This window comes from Camelina sativa, chromosome 2 (assembly GCF_000633955.1).
Source record: "Camelina sativa cultivar DH55 chromosome 2, Cs, whole genome shotgun sequence".
NCBI classification, from domain to species: domain Eukaryota; kingdom Viridiplantae; phylum Streptophyta; class Magnoliopsida; order Brassicales; family Brassicaceae; genus Camelina; species Camelina sativa.
In genome coordinates this window covers 16,238,397-16,261,101 of record NC_025686.1, presented here as the reverse complement: position 1 = coordinate 16,261,101, position 22,705 = coordinate 16,238,397, and the positions used below count along the sequence as shown (strand labels likewise).

The 22,705-nt window shown below is 37.7% G+C and overlaps 1 protein-coding gene across 1 annotated transcript; it reads left to right on the top strand.

Annotated features, from left to right (window-relative positions):
- LOC109127663 (putative defensin-like protein 270) lies at positions 10,683-11,141 on the top strand. Its single transcript, XM_019232840.1, has 2 exons — positions 10,683-10,793; positions 10,930-11,141. The coding sequence occupies exons 1-2, from the start codon at positions 10,721-10,723 to the stop codon at positions 11,085-11,087; spliced, it is 231 nt and encodes a 76-aa protein (XP_019088385.1). The 5' UTR covers positions 10,683-10,720; the 3' UTR covers positions 11,088-11,141.

The window sequence follows — 22,705 nt, the reverse complement described above, 5'->3', positions numbered from 1 at the left end:
ATTTAAACCATATTAAACACATGTTTTCAATTAGGTTCAGTTGCATACTTTTAGAGACAACAAATTACAAGTACCTGGCTTCCCAACGGTTCACACAAATATTAAGTCAAACAAAAGTTTTTTTTTTATTCTTTTTTGGACAAGAGTCAAACAAAAGTTTAAACCACTTACAAAATTAAGTAAATATTATCAAATTTTGCAAAACTGTAGTTGACCTAAGATTTTGTCAAAGATTTTTGTAGATAAAATCAATGTAATTAACGTTAAAAAAAATCTTAAGTCAAACAAAATTTTATGGTATATATTAATTAGATTTAATGCAAAGTTTATATGGTATTATTAACATTTGAATCTCATCTATATAAGAACAATCAACTCTCTTTTTACTCACTAAGTGGTTTTACTCACTAAGTGGTTTTACAAAATATTTCATAGTAATTCTTTTGTAAATTTTTTTATAGAAAGATGGCGCTTCCAAAATCTCATTTTGTTGCTCTTCTCTTGATCATTTCTCTCATCGTAAATGTTCAATCTACTCGTAAGATTTTGTAGACGTATAGTCAAAATATGCAAATTTTTCAGTATACATATAATTATCATCATTTTTATAATTAATGTAATTATTATATATAATTATTATATTTTTGTAATTTGAGTAATTTTACAGGGATTATGGATGATTCAGACGGCGATTGTAAATACAGAGGACCATGTCACAAGAGGGAAGATTGTTTCCAAAGATGTGGACTAAAAGCACCTTCCCATGGTGCTTTGTGTGTACCTTCAGGAGTCAATCTGGAACGTGTATGTTGTTGTCTCTATTAATATGCAACTGGATATGATTGACAATGTTCAATACGGTTTAAATAAGATATTATATCATCTCTACATATATTGTTTCATATTGTTATTTTTCCAATTTACATGTCTCAATATAGGTTAAAAGATATTTCAATCATAACTAACTCAAAGAATAGGAGATCTAACATAAGTTATACTAAACAATATATAGGAGAAAAAAGTATGAATATATTTGTTTTATAACTTATACATTTGATTTTTTTTCTTTTGTAATTTCATGTTTAGTTTCAAATAAACAATTCTATGATATTTTTGTGTGTGCATACGTACCCAATATATGAAAATCAAATATGAATAAGACTTAATAAATGTCTAGCAGATAGTGTTTGTAAAAATTGAAAGCCATACACGTCTGTTTACAATTCAAAAGATAAAAAAAAAAAATTATGAAAAGAAGATAATATAGAAAAAAAGAGAGAGTAAAATCAGTCGATCATTATTCGATTAATACATTTTTAAAGTAAGATTTCTGACTGATTTTGAAACCAGTTTTACTAAGAGTATAAAACTGATGAGTCATATATGTAAGATTTCTGACTGATTTTAAAACCAGTTTTACTAAGAGTATAAAACTGATGAGTCATATATGTTGATAGGCATAGCAATTTTACCGATGAGTCACAAGCAACCACATAATATATGTCGTACTTCTAAATTTCTTTAATCTTATTATGTAATATGGTATATATTATATGTTTAATATTCACAACCTCCTTGTGTAGTTCAAGCGACGCGTAGCTTGTTTATTTGGTGTAAGTTGTAATAATATTAGCCTTGTATGCCCTTGAATACATCTCTCTTTGTATTACATATTTTTGAAACGCTCACTATTTATTTGGTTTGGATTTCTTTGAAAACAAAGTCATCTGGATCATTTTTTATTTTAAAGTGTGCCAGATTTTTCACTAATTCTTTAGCTGTTTGAGTAAATGAATCTTCTTTTTTTATCAGACAGGGTAAAAAAATTAAAATTTCTTCTTTGGTGCACGTAGCTTACATCTATTACTGAAAGGAAATAGTCTCTAACTTCAGCTCTCGCTCTATTTGTGTTGCATTCAGATATCCATTCGAGTAGTTTCATATTTTTTTTTAGATTTTGGTTCGGGTTTGGATATACATTAAACACTCATTATATTATATATGTGTAATTGTGGGTTATATCCAAAACCTTAAAAATTTCGGACGAGTTTGATATATTTTTTTAACAGAACCAAAGTAAAAAAAAAATTTCCAAAATTAATCCGAGTTCAACCAAAAAAATATGAAATGAGTCCAAATTGATTGATTGTAATCAATGTACCTAACTAAACATGATAATATCATTATTTTACCAATTTTAGCTAGTCATAGTATACTTTTAGGAAGAGTTCGACATGATTTCAAGATTTTAATGTTTATTATCAAGTATTTTAGGTTTCAAAAAAGTTTTATAGGTTTTAGAGGAAAAAGTACCAAAAGACAAAGGAAAATACATTTGAAGAAAGATTCGGAACTTAACAGTACGTGACACCTTTGAAGAACTTTCGGAACACACATTTTGACGAAATTGGTGTCTATGTAAAGAAGGAAGAGTCATGTTTCTCCTGGAAGATGTAACGCTCCGACCGCCACCTCTTAGTGGGCCCCATGTCCACTCCCAGTCCATGGGCCACCTTCTTTAATTGGCCTCACGTCCTCTCACTAGGCCCGTGAGCCCATCTCTATCCGACGGCTGGTTTGCTACGTCCGGGAGGCTTTAAAGACTTGTTACCGTCCCTACAAATCACCACATGATCTTTCCCTGTGTTTTGTCCTCACTCACACAGTTTCGACAGTCACTTCCCGGTCACCCATCCTCAGATTACTCGAGCATAAGCACGCTTAACTGTGGAGTTCTCTCAGTACGTTTGACCAAAAAGATAAGTGCACTTTGGTGACATAGGTGGCCAAATCAATTTTTTTGAACCTCTCCGCAAGTCTCTAAAACCGGGGTGTCACAGAAGATATAGCCGATTTACTAGAACGTGTCGCAAACCGATGAGAAGATAAGTTTGAAGCCAAGTGAACTTTAATTACTAACCCGATTATGAAATGACCTGACCCATTTTTTTTTTTTTAAATAAGTACAATACATAATTAAGCATCTCATACTACTTAATTAAACCACCCAAACCACAATTCCTCATTAAACCGATAACAACCAATATGCACAGCGGAAACATACCAACATACAGAACCAACACATCATCAATGCAATAACATTCCTAAGCATTCTATCCATCAACCTAGCATAACTCTATCCAAGGTTCCAACATAAACAATATAACCAAGTCCAACAACACACAACCGAGACCCTAGATCATCCTCCTCCTCATCGCCATGATTCCACATCACATACCTACACACCACAAACAACAATTGAGATGCGTAAGTATTATCACAAATACTTAGTGAGGCAATCCTCCCATCTACTAGGCTATACATACAAGCAACTGAGATTCCAATGTTTAACAAACAACAAAAACAAACACAACAAACCAGGAAATCACGAATCAAACAATTGGTGTCGACCGACACCAGGTATGTGTCGATCGACACTGGCCCAAACATAGTGTCGACCGACACCAACCTGGTGTCGATCGACACCGACTCCGCAGACATGTTCTGCTCAAAGCCGATCATCGAATCTCCGTTTCCAATCACCTCCAATCCGTTCCAAACTCACCCAAAAGCTCAGGAACCTATAAGAACCATAACACAACCACCACAAGCAAGAACAACACCACAAAACACAACCAATCAAGAAAAACAAAGGACTCTCAGGCTTAGATAAGCCATGGTCATGCACTCACCTCTTTTGCAGGAAGTTTCTGTCCCAAAATGACGAATCCAGCACCCCAGAAAGTTTCCCCTTCGTTCCTAGCACCAGATCTCCACTCCACAGGAACAGATCTCACCAAACCAGCTTAGAATCCCCAAAATCCCTCAAGAACACCCTCTCTTCTCTCTTTTCTCTTTAGAAACGGCCAAAACAACTCTTTCCACGACCTAGGTCGAGTTTCCTCTACAAATACGTCGGTTTTACACTTCAATTGAACCAAACCAAACCAAAACGATGAATTAACAGAATCTGGTCGGAACAAAATTTGATGGTGTCGATCGACACTCCTCTTGGTGTCGATCGACACCCCTTCCCCAAATCCCCAATTTGGTTCGCGGGCGTTACAATTCTCCCCCTCTAACAAAATATTTGTCCTCGAATCTGAACACACCGCCACTCATCCACAAAACTCATCAAACCACCGTTGTAACAGTTTGCACCATCTAACCATTGGGTCTACCGCAACCAGGACACCACTGGTCTACACAATCCTGACCCCACTGGTCAATCCAAACCATACTCTCCCAATCATCACCACTCTGGTCCCCCCGACCAGCATACACCTGACCCTCCCGGTCAACACATAGAAAACCCCGAGACTGAACCCCCATCAATCCCGAGATCCGCTTCCGATCTCAACCGTAACCCTGAGATTGAACCCCCATCAGTCTCATAAATCCACATCCGGTTACCATGCTTATCTCCACGTCCTTGACACTTTGCCACCAACTCATCTGCTCTTAGGTCGCAACCTTCAAGCCATACCGATCACACTCTCAGACCCCCCGTCTTTGAGCCATACCGTCTCACCCTCGGGTCATCACCCTCGAGATCTCAGTACCAGGAGAGCCCCCATCTCCTCTGCCACCCTCATGACCGCAGTCCCTCGTGCTATTGGTATCTAGGGAGCCCCCGTCCCCTCAGGAGAACCCCCATCTCCTCTGCCACCCTCATGACCGCAGTCCCTCGAGCTATTGGTATCTAGGGAACCCCCGTCCCCTCAGGAGAACCTCCATATCCTCATGAGTTGTTCAGGACCCCCGTCCCTCTAGCAAACGGTCATAACGTCTATAAGCATTTTTCCAACCTGGACCGTCCCGTGATCCGCGTAAAACATCTCAATGTCCTACCAACCCCATATCCTCTCTGAGAATATCACCACTACCATGGCCACCCCCGGGCCTCACTACTAACATCTCAACACCTCGGTGTTTACAAACACCCTTTCCACTAATATACAAGTTCTAACTATTCATCATAGAACTTTCTATTTTTAGAAACTTTCTATGCATGGCAACTTTCCATTTATAGAATTCCCGAGCGAATTCCTTTTCCACAAGATCCAAAAATTCCAAAAACCAAATAACTGCATTTTAATAAAACCTCAAGTGCAATAAACGTTTACAACTCCAAACGAAAATACATAGCTGAAATAAAAAGAAACAGAAGCCAAACTAAACTCCGGGTTGAGCACCCGGTCCTCCCTTCGGTTGTGCCGCACCCCCATCATCTGCCTCAACTTAGGACAGAAAGGCCTGATGTTCCTCTCCTCTCCACAATGATAACACGATCGACGATTTTCCTGTGGATCTCGTTTCTTGGGACAGTATGCCAACCTGTGGTTCTTGCTTCAACATCCGAAGCACCCTCGCCCACCTTGCTGCATACCTGACGTGTCTACCCGCTTCCTCTTATGCCTTTGCTCCGACTTGTTACCCTTGCTCAGATTGTTCTGCTCCAAAGTCTCCTCTGTCTGAACCGCTGGGCTGACCACCACTAACTGTGACCTCAAGTCATCCTCTATCTCCGCTTCAGTCACCACCAGCTCTGCCCTCGTAGCATAACTCCTCCCTCTTCAGTGGACCCTCAAGTCCTCACGAAGCACCCTCATGAACCTCCTGATCTGAGCCACCTCGGGCTCCATCGCCCGACCCCCATAAGCCAGAAGTTGACTGAACTCTACGTCCAGCTCCCGCACTGACCGAGTCCCCTGAGATAGCTGAAGAAACTGCACCTCCAATCGGTCTAATACGCCTATCTCGGAAAATACTTGCGGTTGAACTCCTCCACAAAGTCAGTCCAAGTCATCTCCCTCTGCACTCTCCTAGCAGCCACTGATCTCCACCACACCTGAGCATCACCAACCAAGTTATGGACCCCTATGTCCACCCAAAACTCCTCAGGACATCTCTGATTCTGGAAGTTACATTCCACACTCGTCCTCCACGCATCTGCAGCAGTAGGATCCATACCACCCGAAAACTGCACAGTCTCCAGTTTATGCATCTCCTTCAGCATAGACAATCCGCAGCCACTGGCTGCTGCTCCTCCGCCACCACTGGTGGCACTACCTGAGCCTGAGCCGGACCCACTCCCGGTATCCGCTCCAACGGCTGTGTCAACAAGCCCGTCAGGTCCACACCTCCCACAGGGGCCCCACCTGCTGGGATTCCCATACCCGGAACTCTAGCACCACCGGCCACTCGAGCACCGACACCGCCTGCACCGACCCCCTCAGCGCCTACGGTCCTATCAGTACCACCACCGGCCACACTCATGGACCCCTCCTGGAAGTCCTGCGACTCGCCGACACCCTTAGCTGTCACACTCGTCTCAACAGACTCACTCACTGCTGGGACTATGCCCCTACCATGACCACGAACACGACCGCATCCCGGACCACGTCCGCGTCCACGACCAGCAACAGCTCCACCCTTATCCATCCGCACTACCCATAACAGAAAGCTAAGTAGACAATTCAAAACCGCACACAAACACACATCTTACCGTGGAATCTCATTGAAGGATCGAAGAAGATGATACTAGGACTCCATACCACATGCAAATTGACTAACTACTCATAATCATTTCCATCACACAACATGATGCATCAAGCAAAAGGAAAATAATTCACTCAATTAAATTCCTAACCACTCTAACCATCCATTTAACCATTCTAGAACCGTAAAGGCTCTGATACCAAATTGAAACGACCTGACCCATTTTTTTTAAATAAATACAATACATAATTAAGCATCCTATACTACTTAATTAAACCACCCAAACCACAATTCCTCATTAAACCAATAACAACCAATATGCACAGCGGAAACATACCAAACGTACATAACCAACACATCATCAATGCAATAATATTCCTAAGCATTATATCCATCAACTTAGCATAACTCTATCCAAGGTTCCAACATGAACTATATAACCAAGTCCAACAACACACAACCGAGACCCTAGATCATCCTCCTCCTCATCGCCATGATTCCACATCACATACCTACACGCCACAAACAACAATTGAGATGCGTAAGTATTATCACAAATACTTAGTGAGGCAATCCTGCCATCTACTGGGCTATACACACAAGCAACTGAGATTCCAATGTTTAAAAAACAACAAAAACAAACACAACAAACAAGGAAATCACGAATCAAACAATTGGTGTCGACCGACACCAGGTATGTGTCGATCTACACTGGCCCAAACATGGTGTCGACCGCCACCAACCTGGTGTCGATCGACACCGACTCCGCAGACGCGTTCTGCTCGAAGCCGATCATCGAATCTTCGTTTCCAATCACCTCCAATCCGTTCCAAACACACCCAAAAGCTTCAGGAACCTATAAGAACCATAACACAACCACCACAAGCAAGAACAACACCACAAAACACAACCAATCAAGCAAAACAAAGGATTCTCAGGCTTAGATAAGCCATGATCATGCACTCACCTCGTTTGCAGGAAGTTTCTGTCCCAAATTGATGAATCCAGCACCCCAGAAAGCTTCCCCTTCGTTCCTAGCACCAGATCTCCACTCCACATGAACATATCTCACCAAACCAGCTTAGAATCCCCAAAATCCCTCAAGAACACCCTCTCTTCTCTCTTTTCTCTTTAGAAACGGACAAAACAACTCTTTCCTCGACCTAGGTCGAGTTTCCTCTATAAATATTTCATTTTTACACTTCAGTTGAACCAGACCAAACCAAAACGATGAATTAACAGAATCTGGTCGAAAAAAAATTTGATGGTGTCGATCGACACTCCTCTTGGTGTTGATCGACACCCCTTCCCCAAATTCCCAATTTGTTTTCCGGGCGTTACAGATTAGCAATCTTTACGGCGGCCCGGTCCAGAGGAGTCACGACGGTCCAGAACCTTCCTTCTCCGTCCCATTCCATGCACACAACATCTAAAAATGCTTTTACCCTTACAAAACCCTAAGCCTTAAACACTCTATAAATACTCATCTAAACCTAGGTTTTAGTGTGTGTCTTGAAGCAACCCCTATGAGTCGACCAGAAGCAAAGCAGCCAAGACCAGAGACCTCTCTCCTTCCTCTCCTTGAAGCCTTGGAGATCACAAAATTATTTTGTTTTCTATTTCATTTGTTTTTGTTCCTGAAGGAAGAAGATCTTTACAACTTTGTACAATCATTGAAGTAATATTTAAAACCCTTTTCTCTATTTATTCTTTTATGTTTATGGATTTATTCAACTTTGATTTGATAATTTCCTTAAACATGCTAGCGTAGTTTTCTAGTTGGGTTTAAAGGGGTTTAATTGCTATGCCTATAATACCTATAATTTATGATGGGTTAAGAAATTTGCTACATAGACGCTCATGTCTTGTAAATGTTCTGAATATGTTTATGCTAATGTTCCTGCTCCATATACTCTGTTACTCAACTATCACATGAAACGATGCATATATCAAAACATTTATAACAGATCCAATTCTAATCCATGAAGTTCTATAGGTAAGTGGTATATGCTTTCCATGACACGACTCACATCTAAGCTAGGTCAATCACAATGAAAGCTGTTAGCAAAGCATACACAATATGGATCACAGTTAGTTCATGAGGCTAACTTAAAGCATTAAGCAAAGATTTAAAATTAAAGTATAGAATAAATGAAATAGAAATCTAACAAACCCTGTCACCTAAACTATGATCATCCCCCCCCCCCCTTTGATTATCCCTTTAAACCCAACTAGAAAACTACGTTAGCATGTTTAAGGAAATTATCAAATCAAAGTTGAATAAACCCATAAACATAAAAGAATAAATAGAGAAAAGGGTTTTAAATATTACTTCAATGATTGTACAAAGTTGTAAAGATCTTCTTCTTTCAGGAACAAAAACAAATGAAATAGAAAACAAAAGAATTTGGTGATCTCCAAGGCTTCAAGGAGAGGAACGAGAGAGGTCTCTGGTCGTGGCTGCTTTGCTTTTGGTCGACTCATAGGGGTTGCTTCAAGACACACACCAAAACCTGGGTTTAGATGAGTATTTATAGGGTGTTTAAGGCTTAGGGTTTTGCAAGGGTAAAAGCATTTTTAGATGTTGTGTGCATGGAATGGGTGGGAGAAGGAAGGTTCTGGACCATCGTGACTCCGCTGGACCGGGCCGCCGTGAAGATTGCTAATCGGGCTAGTAATTAAAGTTCACTTGGCTTCAAACTTATCTTCTCATCGGTTTGCGACACGTTCTAGTAAATCGGCTATATCTTCTGTGTCACCCAGGTTCAAGAGACTTGCGGAGAGGTTCAAAATAATTGATTTGGCCACCTATGTCACTAAAGTGGACTTATCTTTTCGGTCAAACGTACTGAGAGAACTCTACAGTTAAGCGTGCTTATTCTGGAGTAGTCTTAGGATGGGTGACCTTAGGGGAAGTGACTGTCGGAACTGTGTGAGTGAGGACAAAACACAGAGAAAGATCATGTGGTGATTTGTAGGGATGGTAACAATTCTTTAAAGCCTCCCGGACGTAGCAAACCAGTCGTAGGATAGAGATAGGCTCACGGGCCTAATGAGAAGACGTGAAGCCAATTAAAGAAGGTGGGTCCATAGACTGGGAGTGGACATGGGGCCCACTAAGAGGTGGCGGTCGGGGCGTTACATCTTCCAGGAGAAACATGTCTCTTCATTCTTTACATAGACACCAAATTCGTCAAAATGTGTGTTCCGGAAGTTCTTCAAAGGTGTCATGTACTGTTAACCTCCAAATCTTTCTTCAAGCGTATTTTCCTTTGTCTTTTGGTACTTTTCCTCTAAAATCTATAAAACCTTTTTAAAACCTAAAATACTTGATAATAAACATTAAAGCCTTGAAATCAAACCCGTCCGAAAAAAAAAATATCAAACCCGTCCGAAAATTTTAAGGTTTTGGATATAACCCACTATTACACATATATAATATAATGAGTGTTTAATGTATATTCAAACCCGAACCAAAATCTAAAAAAATATATATTAAACTACTCGAATGGATATCTAAATGCAAATCCCTCCTCTCCGACGTAAATAGAGCGAGAGCTGAAGTTAGAAACTATTTACTTTCAGTAATAGATGTAAGCTATGTGCACCAAAGAAGAAATTTAAATTTTTTTACCATACTTTAAATTTAACATAATTCATGTTAGAATTACTTTTTTTTTTTTTTTTTTTAAATTTTGTTAGTTATGCTTTTATTTAATTGATCTTGATATGTAAATTGCAAAAAGTAACATGGAGCAATATATAACTAGATCCTAATAATTTATTTAGACCGTATTAAACACATGTTTTCAATTAGGTTCAGTTGCATACTTTTAGAGACAACATATTACAATTACCTTCCTTCCCAACGGTTCACACAAATCTTAAGTCAAACAAAAGTTTGTTTTTTTCTTGGACAAGAGTCAAACAAATGTTTAAACCACTTACAAAATTAAGTAAATATTATCAAATTTTGTAAAACTGTAGTTGACCAAAGATTTTGTCGAAGATTTTTGTTGATAAATCATTGTAATTAACGTTAAAAAAAAATCTTAAGTCAAACAAAATTTTATGGTATATATTAATTAGATTTAATGCAATATGGTATTATTAACATTTGAAACTCATCTATATAAGAACAATCAACTCTCTTTTTACTCACTAAGTGGTTTTACAAAATATTTCATAATAATTCTTTTGTAAACATTTTTCTAGAAAGATGACGCCTCCAAAATCTCATTTTGTTGCTATTCTCTTGATCATTTCTCTCATCGTAAATGTTCAATCTATTCGTAAGATTTTGTATTCCCATAGTCAAGATATGCAATTTTTTTCAGTATACATATAATTATCATCATTTTTATAACTAATGTAATTATTATAAATCTTATAATTATTATATTTTTGTATTTTTGATTAATTTTACAGGGATTATGGATGATTCAGACGACGACTGTAAATACAGAGGACCATGTCACAAGAGGGAAGATTGTTTCCAAAGATGTGGACTAAAAGCACCTTCTCATGGTGCTTTGTGTGTACCTTCAGGAGTCAATCTGGAACGTGTATGTTGTTGTCTCTATTAATATGCAACTGGATATGATTGACAATGTTCAATATGGTTTAAATAAGATATTATATCATCTCTACATATATTGTTTCATAATGTTATATTTCCAATTTACATGTCTCAATATAGGTTAAAAGATATTTCAATCATAACTAACTCAAAGAATAGGTGATCTAATATAAGTTATACTAAACAATAGGAGAAAAAGTATGAATATATATGTTTTATAACTTATACATTTGATTTTTTTTTCTTTAGTAATTTCATGTTTAGTTTCAAATAAACAATTCTATGATATTTTTTTGTATGCATACGTACCCAATATATGTAAATCAAATATGAATAAGACTTAATAAATATCTAGCATGTAGTGTTTGTAAAAATTGAAAGCCATACATGTCTGTTTACAATTCAACAGATAAAAAAAAAAAATTTATGAAAAGGAGATAATATAGAAAAAAAAGAGAGCGTAAAATCAGTCGATCATATTCGATTAATACATTTTTAAAGTAAGATTTCTGACTGATTTTGAAACCAGTTTTACTAAGAGTATAAAACTGATGAGTCATATATGTTAATAGGCATAGCAATTTTACCGATGAGTCACATACAACCACATAATATTTACTTAAATCTTATTATGTAATATGGTATATATTATATATTTAGTATAGCTGAATCTTATTATGTAATATGGTATATATTATATATTTAGTATTCACAACCTCCTTGGGTAGTTCAAGCGACGCGTAGCTTTTTTATTTGGTGTAAGTTGTAATAATATTAGCCTTGTATGCCCTTGAATACATCTCTCTTTGTATTACACTAGATATTCACCCGCGGTACACCACGGAACTATATTTTTGTTTAGAAATATAAAATAAAAATTCTTTATTATATTAACTATATATGTATATGATATATTTTGTATTTTTAAATCTACTATAGTTTTACGTCAATACATTATGTAGTGTATAATTTCTATTGTCTACTTGTGGTGGTTTATTATATACAGGATATTCTTATTATTCATTAAATTTAATTTAGTTAACAAATATATTTTTGTGATTTTTTTTTCATTTACATTGTAGAGATAATAGTATTACATAATATATTTTATTTTTATAATTATATGAGTATACTATAATTTGACTTTGTAATTTTGGTTGTTTTATCTCTATATCATTTAACACTTTTGTATTTATAGTTGTGCAAGTCGATTAAAATGGTGAAGTGTTTTTTTTGTAAAGTTTGATTTATATCAATTGTTTCTTATTAGTATGGATCAAAAATTTATATATTAATATATTAGCTACTGAAAAATAAAGTAATTTTTTTTTAACAATTTGTATCAGTTCGGGCCTCAAATTTTTTTAAAATTAAAGTTATTATCAACAGTTTAATCACTTGGCTTTCAAACACATGAAAATAAGTTATTATCAACAGTTTTTTTAGAGAATGGATTACTTAAATATAAAATATTTAATGCTAATGGGTGTTGGTCCGATACTTTTGGAAACTTGAATAGGAGAAAATCTTCTTAAGTTAAATTCCAAATTTGAGATTATTTAAAATAAAAAATAATTGTAAAATTAATATTAATGGCATGATTGTAAATAAGTTCAAACTCTAAGATTTATTTCATAAATGTCTCCAAAAATGTATATATAGATATTTTTGAAACGGTCACTCTATTTATTTGGTTTGGATTTCTTTGAAAACAAAGTCATCTGCATCATTTTTTATTTTAAGGTGTGCCAGATTTGCAACTAATTCTTAAGCTGTTTGACACAAATTTGGCAATTAATTACTAGATTAACACTCTATCCTATCCATGACTAGACTGACACAAATTTTAGGTTAAAAAACTAAAAATCCGGAATTTGTTTTTTTTTAATTGTTTTTTTGGAAAAAACGTAAAACCAAAAAAAAAATAGTATTTGATATTTTGATTTAAAAATATGATTAACGAAGAAACAAAATATTTTAAAATATGATGTTTATATTTCTAATAAAATTTATAAAAATAAAATATGATTTAAAATATAATTTATAAAATTAATATTCAAAAAATTGTTTATAAAAATATTATGTATAAAGATATGATTTAAAAATATGGACTTAAGATGATATAGTTTAAATAAGTTTTATAAAAATTATAATGTATAAAATTATTACTAAAAATAATGTATATAAAAATATTAAAATAAGATTATGGAAATATAATATAAAATATATAAAAATAGGATTTTAAAATATGATGTTAATTTTTAAATATGATTTAGGAAAATAAAAATGTATGACTGAAATATATGCTTTAAATATATGTGTTTAAAAATATTATTCATAATATGATTTATAAAAAATATAATTAATAAAAATATGACTGAAAAAAATATAACTTAAAACAAATATGTTGTTACTATATATACATTTTACATCTAATAAATCTGTTATCAAATACTAGATTTTTGGAAGCAAACAAAAAAACTGTCATAACTTAAACAAATCTGTCATAACATATGGTATTCACATAGGTCATTTTAGCAATTTTTTTAAAATGTTATAAATCGTTTTCAAACGACAAATTTTTAGTTAAATTTAAAAATCTGTCGTAACTTAAAACAAATATGTTATCACTAGAAGTCAACCTAATAATTATTTGTCTGTGAAAAAATCTGTCATGTTAAGATAGATTTTAAATCAAGAAAATAAATCTAAAATAACTGTAGAAATTAAATCTGCTAGACATTATATCAAATCTGTCATATATTCTGAAAGTCTGTGGTGTCTTTATAAATAAGTCTGTCGTAAAAAATAAATCTGTCATCAATTATAAATCTGTCATAACTGTAACTAAAAAATCAGTCGTCCAAAATAAGTCTGTCATAAAAAATCTGTCATACAAAAATAAACCTGTTGTGCAAAAACAAATCTGTCATACACAAATTTATCTGTAACAACTAGTCCGGCAGACTTTTGAAAATATTTTGATTTTTTTAAAAAAATTCTGGGAGGGTAAATTTGACTTTTTTCCTAACAAAGTAAAAAGGGTATTTTAGGCAAAAAATAACTTATCTAACCCTTACATTTTATGAGTTACTTTAGTAATTAACCTCCTAATTTGGGTCAATCTAGTTTTTCTCCCTATTATATATGTGTAATTGTGGGTTATATCCAAACCTCAAAAATTTTGGACGGGTGTGATATATTTTTTTTAACTGAACCAAAGTAAAAAAAAAATTCCGAAATTAAGCCGAGTTCAACCAAAAAAATATGAAATGAGTCCAAATTGATTGGTTGTAATCAAAGTACCTAACTAAACATGATAACATAATTATTTTACCCATTTTAGCTAGTCCTAGTATACTTTTAGGAAGAGGTTGACATGATTTCAAGGCTTTAATGTCTATTATCAAGTATATGTTTCAAAAAGGTTTTATAGGTTTTAAAGGAAAAAGTACCAAAAGACAAAAGAAAATACGATTGAAGAAAGATTCAGAGCTTAACAGTACGTGACACCTTTGAAGAACTTCCGAACACACATTTCGACGAAATTGATGTCTTTGTAAAGAAGGAAGTGTCATCTTTCTCCACAATGTAGAATCAAGTTATTTAGTCCATCCATCTGGAAGATATAGCCGATTTACCAGAATGTGTCGCAAACCGATGAGAAGATAAGTTTAAAGCCAAGTGAACTTTAATTACTAGCCCGATTAGCAATCTTCACAGCTGCCTGGTCCAAAGGAGTCACGAAGGTCCAGAACCTTCCTTCACCGCCCCATTCCATGAACAGAACATCTAGAAATGCTTTTTACCCTTACAAAACCCTAAGCCTTAAACACCCTATAAATACTCATCTAAACCTAGGGTTTAGTGTGTGTCTTGAAGCAACCCCTATGAGTCGACCAGAAGTAAAGCAGCCACGACTAGAGACCTCTCTCGTTCCTCTTCTTGAAGCCTTGGAGATCACCAAATTCTTTTGTTTTCTATTTCATTTGTTTTTGTACCTGAAGGAAGAAGATCTTTACAACTTTGTACAATCATTGAAGTAATATTTAAAATCCTTTTCTCTATTTATTCTTTTATGTTTATGGGTTTATTCAACTTTGCTTTGATAATTCCCTTAAACATGCTAGCGTATTTTTCTAGTTGGGTTTAAAGGGATAATAAAAGGGCGGGGGGGGGGATGATCTTAGTTTTATGTGGCACTTTTTAGGATTTGTTAGATTTCTATTTTATTTATTTTATACTTTAATTCTAAGTTTTTGCTTAATGCTTTAAGTTAGCCTCATGAACTAACTATGATCCATATTGTGTATGCTTTGCTAACAGCTTTCATGTGTAATTGACCAGCTTAGATGTCAATCGTTTCATAGGAAGCATATACCACTTACCTATGGAACTTCATTGATTAGAATTGGATCTGTTTTAAATGTTTTGATTTATGCGTCGTTGCATGTGATAGTTGAGTAACGGAGTATACAAATTTTAGACGGTTATCATGTGACCTATAAGTTAAATGTTCTTTCGTGTTTCGTAGTTGATTTGTGTGAAAGACCACACGAATACTGCAAGTACACAGTTAATCAGTAGTAATATTTAAGGATCGATCTCGCAAAGACGAATAAATCACGTTAAGAATTTGTTTAGAGAGGACTATGGCTAAGACAATAATAAGATGTGGGTTTTTGGTTGGGCTTGTCACGAAAGAAAATGGTAAATAAATGCGAATAAACTAAGAAATATCGATGGACGGAATGCTGGGCTGTAGGGAGTTCTCAGGGTATCAAGCACCGATCAAAGCCTAAAGGGAAGAGGTATGGAAGTTTGTAAGGCCCCGACCACCACCTCTCAGTGGGCCCCGTATCCACTCGCAATTCATGGGTCCACCTTCCTTAATGGGCCTCACGTCCTCTCACTAGGCCCGTGAGCCCATCAATATCCGATAGTCGGTTTGCTACGTCTGGGAAGTTTTAAAGACTTGTTACCGTCCCTACAAATCACCACATGATCTTTTCCTGTGTTTTTTCCTCACTCGCATAGTTCCGACAGTCACTTCCCGGATGGTCAACCATCCTGAGACTACTCCAGCATAAGCACGCTTAACTCTGGAGTTCTCTCAAGACCATTGAACGAAAAGATAAGTATAATTTGGTGAGATAGGTGGCCAAATCAATTCTTTTAAACTTCTCCGCAAACTGGGGTGTCACAATTCACCCCCACTAATAGATCACAACGTCTTTGTTGCACTCTAAGACCGTCACTCCCGACAGTGTGAGCCCACTCGACTCCACACTTGTCTTGGTTTGGCTCTGATACCACTTAGAACGCCCCGACTGCCACCTCAGTGACCCCACGTCCACTCCTAGTCCATGGTTCTATCTTCCTTAATGGTCCTCACGTCCTCTCACTAGGTCTGTGAGCCCATCCATATCCGACGGTCGATTTGCTACGTCCGAGAGATTTTAAAGACTTGTTACCGTCTCTACAAATCACCACATGATATTTCCCTGTGTTTTGTCCTCACTCGCACAGTTAGAATTATATTATCTATCTAAACTAACATATGAAGTTGATATATGTTAATTTATAAAGGTTATATTGTATTGTATAACAGATTTAAACCATTTTTCAGCTATAACATATGTTGTTCACGGGAATACTTATTTAGTTTAGATAAGAGTTTTTCTTTACTGTTATTTAGTTTAAATAAAAGTTTTTTTTCCAACTGTAAAAAAATATTCATAGATTAGATAGATATTCGTAGTCTCCTTATATCAAAAACTTTTATTTATATGCCTAATTGAGTGTATCAAACCTGATTCAACAACCAATTTTGAAGGCTTTCTTGGGGTAAATTTATATGATGGTTGAGTGAATTAACTTGATCTACAGTGAATTTATCCAAGTTCATCATCGTATTTTTTAATTAGAATAGTTGGAACAGGAACATTTTTTTTTTTTGAATTGAATGTACAATTTTATTCAACCAAAAAACATTTTATACAATGAATGCTTCAGTATACTAGACTGGGATTTGAATATTGAATTAGAAAACATTGAAAAGTTAGAAAACTAGCGGAAGTTGTCTTTAAGGAGGAGGATGGGTGGAGAACCATAGCTGAAGGCCATCTGCATATCGGTGGTCTCCCAATAATGATATCGAGCTGAGACGGTTACGGATGTTCTTGTCAATGTACTTGATGAGCAGAGCCTGCGAGCTGGAGGGGTCGCCATGTCGACGAGCGTTCCGTTCTCGCCACATATGGTACATAGTGGTTTGGAGCAGGTAGCGAAACAGGAAGAGGTGGAGATGCTGAAGAGCCGGACTTGTGAGCAGTGCAATCAGTTGGTGCCAATCAGCAGAGTAGTTCGTAGTGAGGAGTGGTTGAGCGAGACTCCGCCAGACTCCTCCAGTGAACGAACATGAGAAGAATAGATGATTCCTGGATTCTTCTGCATTGTTGCAGAGACTGCAGGTCACCTGTTGTCCTGAGTTCCATTTTTTGATTCTGTCACCTGTGGATAGACGATTGTGTAACGCAAGCCACATCATAAAAGAGTATTTTGGGGTAGAGTAGGGGAACCATACTCCCTTATACCAAGCCACTCGCATGTTTGGCCGCCGAACATTCTGCCATGTGTGCTTTGTGGAGAAAGGTTTTCTGTATTGATCACCTGAGGACCGCCAAAGATGAATGTCCGCTATCCCTGAATCAAAACTGGTCTGAAGAGTTTGAATCTCAGTCTCAATCACATTAAGGCAGTTAGTGCGATGCCTCCTAACCCTATGCGATTGCAAAACCTCACCCACTGTTGTCTGAAGTGGGATTCCCAAGTCTATAACACCTCGTGACCCCATAACATCAATGAGGCGACCCACTGTTGACCAGGAGTCATACCAAAAAGATGTGAGGGTCCCATTTCGGACATCCACTCTATGTAATGACTGTGCAACAGCCCTATACTTTAAAAGCTTCTTCCACATCCAAGACCCTGCAACAGACTGCTCGCGGACAGACCACAAGGAACCTGTTCTTATTAGGTACTGCCATATCCAAGAGACCCACAATGAAGGTTGATGCGATACTATCCGCCAGATTAGTTTCAAACAGCTAACCTTATTGGATTCCAAAAGAGACTTTACACCCAAGCCACCTTCCTACTTCGGCTTACACACATCCGTCCATGCAATTTTTGCCTTATGCGTGTTCAAATCAGGTCCAGACCATAAGAAGGCCGCACAAAGCTTCTCAATCTCTTTGATACAGCCAGATGGAAGTCGATACGCAGAGGTCCAAAAATTGGAGATGCTAACAATGACTGAATTAATGAGAGCCAAACGACCAGCGTAGGAGAGAGCTCGTGTCGTCCAAGAACTCATTTTTGATCTGATCTTTTCCAACAATGGACCGTAGTCAGCAGTTGTCATTTGTTTAGTGAGTAGAGGTAAACCCAAGTAACGAACCGGAAGTTGACCTAGCGCAAACGGGAATGTAGTTGCAAGCTCCACACGAACCTCATCAGAGACACCAGCGAGATATAAAGTGGATTTCTCAAGACTGATCCGCAGACCCGACCGGATGGCAAAGGAACGAAAAAGTTCAATAACCCCCTCAATAGACTGTCTTTCCCCATCGACAAAGATCATTAGATCGTCAGCAAAACAGAGATGTGTTAAACCAATGGTTTGGCATTTGGGGTGATAGCCAATATGATGATCCACGGCTGCTTTATCGATCATGTGGGATAAGACATTCATGCAGATGACGAACAGGTATGGTGAGAGCGCACATCCCTGTCTCAAACCTCGAGAGCTATTAAAGAAACCAGCTAATTCACCATTAACTTGTACCGAGAATGTGGCCGTTGTGATGCAGAGCTTGATCCAGTGGATAAACTGTTCTGGAAAGTTCAAAGCTGCAAGTGTGTTCAACAAGAAATCCCATTGAACTGAATCAAAGGCCTTAGATATGTCAATCTTCATTGAGCATCGAGGCGAGACAGATTCTTTGTGATAATCTTTGACTATTTCAGTCGCTAGAAGAACGTTTTCCATCAACAATCGCTCCTTGACAAAGGCTGACTGATTCTGTGCAATGAAACGTGGAAGCAAGCTTTTAAGTCGATTTGCTAATATCTTAGAAATCACCTTGTATAAAACATTACAGCAAGAGATAGGTCGGTAATCCTTCATCTCTCCTGCATCATGTTTCTTTGGTATTAGGGCCAATATTGTTGTATTCAAAACACGTGGGAGGAAGCCTTTTAGGAAGAAAGATTGGACTGCAGCGACAAAATCTTTCCCAACAATGGACCAGGAGGCTTTGAAGAATTCACTTGTGAAGCCATCAGGACCAGGTGATTTGTTATTAGGCATGGTGAATAGTACCTTAGTGATTTCATCCTCTGTCACCACCTTCGTAAGCATGTCCTGATCAGCAGAAGAACAACGAAAATGCAGCAGCTCAGCCAGCGCCTCTGTGGACATACCGACAAAATCATTTGGTGTGTGACCAAGAAACTCCTTAAAAAAACGCTCTGCCTCATCCTTAATATCCGCTGGTTCCCTCAAAATCTCCCCAGAAGGACTGAGTAGCTCACAAATAGTATTAACTTGTTGTCGTTGCTGCACTGCTCTGTGAAAATAGGAATTATTCATATCCCAAACATTAAAGCAGTGAAGCTTTGATTTCTGCTTCAAGTAACCCTCTTCCAACTCTGAAAGATGCTTCCATCGCGTGTAAGCTTGAGTCTCATCCGCCATCGCTTGGGGTGAGGGAGTAGTAAGCGTAGCCATTTGTTTCTGACAAAGAGTCTCGTGAGCCTCACGGGTGCGAGCAGAGAGATTACTCAAACGTTCCTTCCCAAGAAGACGCAGAGCAGGCTTCAGTCCTTTAAGTTTTTTAGATAGACGATGTAAAGCTGAAGTAGAGGGGAAAAGGGGCGTAGTACTGTCCCAGTGATCCACCACAACAGAGGAGAACTGAGGCAACTTGGTGAGCACATTAACAAATTTGAAAGGCCTTCGACCCCCCAGAATAGGCGCTTCAAAGTTAATCCGGCAACGAGAGTGATCCGAGCATCCTCCTGAGTCAAAAACACTGTAGGAGCGGGGAAAAACACGGCACCAAGCATCATTAACAAGAACCCGATCCAACTTCTTACAAACCAGACCATTATCCCGCTTATTACACCAAGTGAAACAGGGGCCATGGTAGCCAAGATCCATGAACGAGCAGTGTCTTATCACGTCCTGGAACTCCCTCATACCCTGATAGTTAAGTTGTGTGCTATCAAAATTGGAGTGCTCACTACCATCAAGTATTTCATTGAAATCACCACAAAGGAACCAGGGGCGATTATGAAACAGGGGAGAATCATGATGATTGCAAATATCTTCCCACAACTCTCGACGCTCTTCAACCGTGTTAAAAGCATAAATGAATGAGCAAAAGAACTCCTCCTCTTGCCCTGGTAACAAGACTGAACAGGTGATCATTTGTGCACTCGTGAATACAGGGGTTAGACGCACATTCTCCCTCCAGACCACCCAAATGCGTCCTAACCGATGCGAACTATAGTTAGCTAAAGCAGACCAACCACGAAAAATAGAGGAAACGATAGACGATGCTCTTCTTTCCTTGACCTTCGTCTCCAGAAGACACCCGAATAGCATAGAACTGTTATTTATCCAACTACGAATAATGGAATGTTTGGAAGATTTGTTTAGACCACGGACATTCCAAGCGAAACTCGACATCTAATTTCGGCGAGGGGGACCCTTCTTACTCGAAACACCAGATTTAGTGTTCTGAGTACCTGAGTTAGGGATGACCTTATGCAACGTTTTGGAGTTTCGCGGAAGAGAGGGGCGAGTTCCCTGCTCTGCCAGTTTAGAAGGCTGATCACTCTCGGTAGACCCCGCAGCCTGCACAATTTCCCCCTCTTCTGCGGCCACTTCCTCGTCAACTGCCAAGACAGCGAACCGAGAAGGTGAAACAAGAGCTTTCTCCGATCCTGCCGGAGAAGGAACTCGAGCTTTGTTGGTCTTCATTGGAGAAACCTCCTGCCAAGATGCACCCAAGAGGTCACCAGTTGCCCCTGGGTTCGAGATAGTTCCACTGATTGTAGCCTCCTCTAAGTTCAAGACAGTTGACACTACCAAGACTGATGAAGGCAGAGTAGATACGGTTGGAGAAGGAGCTTGTTGAACGACCACAGAATCCTTTGGAGGAACAGTCACAACACTATTGAGCAGAACATCAGATTGTTCCAGTACTGGTTTTGTGGCCAAACAGTGGTAATCTGCATGACCCCACTTAGTGCAAATACAACATTTTGGGGGCAACCAGGGGTAGGAATATTCGACAACAGCATCAACTCCTCGAGCAGATTTAAACCGGAAGGATTTCGGCAAGTCTTTGGAGAGATCGCCATCCACAAAAACTCGGGCCTCCTCAAAACTCTTACACAACTCTGTTTCAGGGTGCAACCTTTTTGGCTCACCTACTGGACTTGAAAGGAAACTAATTCCTTCCCAAGAAAACATTGAATGGGGCACATTCTTCAACGTGATCCACATTGGCATTGTTTTGATCTCTGGTTGAGCATCCTCAAGGATCGGAGACCATTTAGAAACTAACATGGGCATATTAGCAATGTTCCACATACCACGCCGTAAAACCCTAGATCGCACTGAGCTATCGCGAATTCGGAACTTGATAACATTAGAGCTTACCTCATATGCATCAATCTTAACAGTTTTGTCCCCAAGAGGCCAGATTTTATTCACGATAACATGAACCTTAGCGATATGTGGAGCATTAGATGGGAAACGGCGGATAATCAGATCTTCCCACAAAGGAGAGGAACCTTCAAGAATTGCATCAGGGATCTGAACAACTTGATCCCCATCAACAACCGTGACACTGAAATCATGTTTCTTCAAACTGGGGCGGTTTTGAACTATTGCAGAATACGTGAGACTTGGTGACGATGTGGTGTCACCTCGAGAGCTGGAGGAAGGAGGTACAGCCTCCACCGGAGCTGTCATCCGCGAAGAAGACGGCGGCCAAGCCACCTAGACGGCGTAGAGTGCACCCTACGAAAAAACCCTAAATCGCTTTCGAAATCGCCTTGCCACGTCAGCTATCTGGAACAGGAACATTAGCATAAACATATTCAAAAAATTTACAAGACATGAGCAAATTTCTTTACCCATCATAAATTTATGATGTTGCCTACGGCTACCTTAGTTCCAAAGACCTGAAACATTTTGTCAACCTCGTCTGAGAGTACTGATTTGTTTGTCATAGAACATTTTAAATGATTTCTCTACGTCAATGTAACTCATTCTGCCAGGTTTGGAAAATCAGAGTTTTTGGGATAAAAGTTTTAGCAATAGAAACATTTTGCTTTTAGTTTTAGAAGCATCAAAATGTTTTTAGATAATCAACTCATTCAGGCATAATTTTTTTTATCTTATATCTATTTATAATCAATTTTCATAAATTAGGTTCATATGACAAGCAAAAAAATATCGTAGGCTTGTTTATCCAAAACTAAATGTACATGTACAATGAAAAATTAATTAATAAGAAAATATATTATTTAATTTTGTATTGTATT